Source organism: Gasterosteus aculeatus, chromosome 2 (assembly GCF_964276395.1).
Source record: "Gasterosteus aculeatus chromosome 2, fGasAcu3.hap1.1, whole genome shotgun sequence".
NCBI classification, from domain to species: Eukaryota; Metazoa; Chordata; class Actinopteri; order Perciformes; family Gasterosteidae; genus Gasterosteus; species Gasterosteus aculeatus.
The window spans coordinates 24,067,119-24,072,254 of NC_135689.1; the positions used below are offsets into that span (position 1 = coordinate 24,067,119).

Sequence of the window (5,136 nt, forward strand, 5' to 3'; positions counted from 1 at the left end):
GAGACAATATGTTTGTTTTGAACTGTATGAAGCTTTTTAACGTGTCTACTGTGTGGTGGTAATCACTAATTAATATTACTAAAAGCCATTTTAAAGATTTGTATATAAATGAAAAACAAATTTTATTTAACATGCACACAAATTGTTATTTCATCTTCAGAAGTCTACCTCTGCTCAATGTATCAGGGAACAACATGTTAAACTATGTTGGGACTTTTTTTCTTTCCGTCTAACGCTCAAAATGATCCGATGCAACTTCTGATAGAATGCTCTGAAAAGAGATAATCCCACATCAAAAGAGGGAATCCAGTACAGTTGTTGTTTCTAGCATCTCCTATTGCCTGCTCCTCACTGGCGTTGAACGCCATGAACAGAGTGTGAAGCCCCTGTTCTGAACACTAGAGCTGCTATCAGGAGGGGACGGGACTTTCCTCCGACATATTAGGCTGATCAGTTGGCATTCAAAAACATATTCTTGTTTCTATTAATTCAATTCATTTTATTTTTTATAGACCAAAATCGCAAATGACAAATTTGCCTCAGAGGGCTTTACAGTCTGTACACACACGACATCCTCTGTCCCGAAACCTTCACATCGGAAAACCTCTTCCCGGGATGGAGAGACTACAATGTGTACAGAATGAACAATGTAAAATATATATAGTACATTAAATTCCTATGACAGAAATGATTCAAATAATTGTGAGTAGCAAGCCAGGCGCACAGCAGGACCACTGCAGGGACAACCACCATCAGATAACGGCAACGTGCACGTGGCAGCAGACACTCGCCGACTAGATACGGCGTGTGGAGCGGACCAACCTGGACTACGTAGTTATTGTCCTCAGGGACTTTAACAAAGGAAATCTCACCCAAGAACGTCCTAAGTACAGACAGTTTATTAAATGCCCACCAGAGAGGAGAACACGCTGGATCACTGTTACACGACAGTAAGCAGGGCTCATCACGCCGTCCCCCGTGCTGCACTGGGACACTCAGTTGGTGCGTGACAGTAGACAGTGTAACAAAAGACAACAAGACAGCAGTGCACAAGTGGTAAAATAAAATGAAATGCTAATGCTATGGGTTAGTAGAATACGGCTATGGGTTAGTATAACATAAGAGAATAAAGTTAAAGCTAAAAATTAAAAATATTTAAAAAGTTAAAAAATATTAAAAAATAAAGTGCCAAAGTGATGAGTGACGACAAAGTGACGAGTGAAAAATTACAGTTAAAGTGACGTGTGCAGTGTGAAGGGGAGTGACCGGTGGAGTGTCAGAGTCAGTCAGTGGGGGACCGGCTCTGTTGATGAGCCCGACTGCCGACGGGAAGAAACTGTTGGTGTGGCGGGAGGTCGTAGTCCTGATGGACCTCAGCCTCCTGCCAGATGGAAGGGGCACAAACAGGTTTTGTCGGGGTGGGAGGGGTCGGCTACCATCTTTTTAGCTGCTTCAGAGACCTGGAAGCGAACAAGTCCTGCAGGGACGGCAGGTTGCAGCCGATCACCCTCTCTGCAGAGTGGAGGACACGCTGCAGCCTGCCCTCGTCCTTGGCTGTGGCTGCAGCGTACCAGACGGTGATGGAGGAGCAGAGGATGGACTCCATGATGGCCGTGTAGAAGTGGACCATCGTCGTCTTTGGCAGGAAGAACAACCTCTGCTGAGCCTTCTTGGTGATGGAGCTGATTTTCAGCTCCCACTTGAGGTCCTGGGTGATGATGGAGCCCAGGAAATGGAAGGAATCCACAATAGTGACGGGGGAGTCACACAGGGTGATGGGGGAGGGTGGGGCTCTGTTCCTCCTGAAATCCACAACCATCTCCACTGTCTTTAGAGCGTTGAGCTCCAGGTTGTTCTGGCTACACCACGACACCAGATGGTCAGACTCCCACCTGTAGGCGGACTCGTCCCCACCAGAGATCAGTCCAATGAGGGTGGTGTCATCCGCAAACTTCAGGAGCTTGACGGACTGGTGGCTGGAGGTGCAGCTGTTGGTGTACAGGGAGAAGAGCAGAGGGGAAAGAACGCAGCCTTGGGGGGAACCGGTGCTGATGGTCCGAGAGTCTGAGACATGTTTCTCCAGCTTCACCTGCTGCTTCCTGTCAGACAGGAAGTCTGTGATCCACTTGCAGGCGGAGTCGGGCGGTGCAGCTGGGAGAGTTTGTCCTGCAGCAGAGACGGGATGATGGTGTTGAAGGCAGAGCTGAAGTCCACAAACAGGATCCTGGCGTAGGTTCCTGGGGAGTCCAGATGCTGGAGGATGTAGTGGAGGGCCATGTTGACAGCATCGTCCACAGACCTGTTGGCTCTGTAGGCGAACTGCAGGGGGTCCAGGAGGGGGTCGGTGAGGGACTTTAGGTGGGTCAGGACTAGCCGTTCCAAAGACTTCATGACTACAGAGGTCAGGGCGACGGGCCTGTAGTCATTGAGTCCTGTGATCCTGGGCTTCTTGGGGACAGGGATGATGGTGGAGGCCTTGAAGCAGGCTGGTACGTGGCATGTCTCCAGGGAGGTGATCTTGATGAGCTTCTGACGCTCGTTTAGGTGGCCCGCCTTCCGGATATATCTCCCCCTCCACCACTCTCACATAATTGATTTGCAACAGATTTCTCAAGGATCTTAGAGAGGAAGGGACAATTAGAGATAGGTCTGTAGTTTACCAACAGTACCACAATAAGCACGTGAACCAACATCGCAGCCACAGAGCTTCTATCTCCCAATATTCATGTTGGGTTTTAACCAGCGCGGCTAGCTCGTCCGTTTTATTTGCCAACGACCTCACGTTGCCCATTAAAATCACAGGCCCGGATGGCTTGTGTTTCCACCTTCTTGCCTTCAGCTTGGCTCCAGCTCTGCAACCCCGACGTCTTCTCCGAAGCTCTTCGGGGATCTCATGCTTCACTCCGGGCAGCAGTAGAGGCCCGCTCAGCGATCAGCTGAACGCTGTGGAACCTTTGAGAAGAAGGGCTAGAGCAGCAGAAGACCACCCCGGGTGCCCCTCCGGTCAGCTAACAGGCTCATCACAATGAGACAATAGAAGATTGGAAAAACGTTACCTGGTCGGATGAGTCTCAATTTCAGCTGAACATCCAGATAATCAGAATATGGAGTAAACTACACGAGAGCACGGATCCATCCGGCTTGTATCAACGCTTCAGGCTGCTGCTGGTGTAATGGTGTGGGGGGTATTTTCTTGGCACACTTTGGGCCCCTAAGTACCAGTTGAGCATTGTTGAAATGCTGCAGTCTACCAGAGTATTGCTGGTGACCATGTCCATCACTTGTGACCACAGTGGGATGTGCTGCAACAGGAGATTCTGCGTGATGCTATCATGTCAATATGGACCAACATCTGTGAGGAATGTTTCAACATCTTGTTGAAAGTATGCCAAGAAGAATCAAGGCAGTTCTGATTGAGGCCAAGACTTTAACCATCAAGGCATATTTGGCAGCCATTGAAGCCGACGTATTAGTTTTGACAGATACAGTGGGTCACCACCATTGGTTCCAATTGATTGGTAGGCCATGTAAACTCTGTGGAGGCATCTTCCTACTGTACTACACTCTCCTGTGAACCATTGGGTTAACTGGAGTTAAGAACAACATCCTTTTGCTTGCAATGTAAGTGGGCTCTGTGCGTGTTGGGCCTTGTGCCACATGATGATTTTATAGATTGGATATCCCGGCACATTCAGTCCCATGTGGGTTCCTTTCAGAGCGTAGCTCCTCACATGTGAAGCTAAGAGTCGATTGACCAGGAGTCACTCCTTTCCCCATTGAAAAGAACACGACCCCGGGTCCTCTGTTTAACAGAAGCGTCTCACCAGAACAGCCCCCTGGCTCTTGAACTGAGGACGCAGTGAACTGGCACTAGGCATTACCAGTGGCACGGTCTTGTTTTTGGCATATGTGCGGGGTACTGAAGGATAGGCAGTTTATGAATAGCACATAGTGGTAAAAATAAAAAATAAACAGGTGTGTGACACTTGGAGCGGCTTAACAATGTTGCTAGATTGGACCTACTGTTATTGACCCACTCATCACGACCAGCGTCTTCTTACGCCTGACTAGAGCTGCTCTTCAAGTTTGTAAGGCATCTTTATTCAAGCTGGTACCATATATACAACAATACTTAGTTGATGAGACTGGACAACATTAATAATGGACTACAATCAAATGCCATTCACTCAACAGCTTCAGTTCATATAGAATAGAATCATGACAACAAATTGTTTGCTTGTGTATGAAAATGGGATTAAGTCTCATATTAAAAATTCCTGAATAAAGATTTTTCAGTCTTGTCAAGATATCTTCTGAAAACATTCCTTACACTGATATGAACGAGTGGACGTGAGAACAGCGCCCCCTGCTGTCCACTGAAGGCTGTTATTTGGGCGTCCAGCACAGTGCATGGACTCTCAGAGAGCACATCTGTCCGTTTATACAGCTTGTGCATCGGAATGCCGGGTTACTGCTGTGGTTCCATAGGAGCCCGCCTTAAAGAAAAGCACGTCTCCCATGGCAACAGAGGGCAGTGTTAATGAACAACGGTGTCTTCAGTGTGAAAACCGGAGTGCTGTTTTCAGTCCCAGTCGGCTCCAGGGATCCAGGTTTCTAGCACAGGTTGTGCCTCGGCAGGCGGAGCGACCGCGGCGTCCTTCAGCCTTCTCGGACTTTGGCAGCGAGGGCGGAGTTCTCCTGGCGAATGGCCTTGTAGTCGTCCAGAATCCGCTCCAGGTTAGCCACAGTTTTACTACCGTTTTCAGTCTCAATCTGTGGACAATTCAAGATGCCATTGACAAATACTTCCATGTACAGGAAAATGCAGCTGCATTTAAACAATACTTCTGTGGAAATACAACTGGTCCCGTACACAAATACCAAGCCAATCAAGTGGTTACGAATAGAACATGGACAGTTTTAAATCAGTTGAATGTCCGATGATTCGGAAGAATCAAGTGTTCCGAAAAATGTCGAAAGATTTTTCTCAATTTCCCCCAGTGAATGTGTTTATCTCACGTCTATGTAATCAAGTTGGATTCTCTTTTACTGTTGATGTCCATCAAACGTCCGTATACGGTTTATGAGGATAATAATGTTGATCTATTGTTGTTGTATTATTGTTGTGTTTAGCTA

General features: G+C 47.5%; 1 protein-coding gene across 1 annotated transcript in view; it reads right to left on the bottom strand.

Moving 5' to 3' along the window:
* Positions 1–4,079: 4,079 nt before the first annotated feature.
* The window catches only part of ccdc22 (CCC complex scaffolding subunit CCDC22), a gene marked incomplete in the record, with an annotated part of 8,365 nt that continues 7,308 nt past the window's right edge, over positions 4,080–5,136 (bottom strand). The window contains 1 exon segment of the mRNA XM_078087626.1: positions 4,080–4,773. Coding sequence (XP_077943752.1) covers positions 4,660–4,773 — 114 coding nt within the window.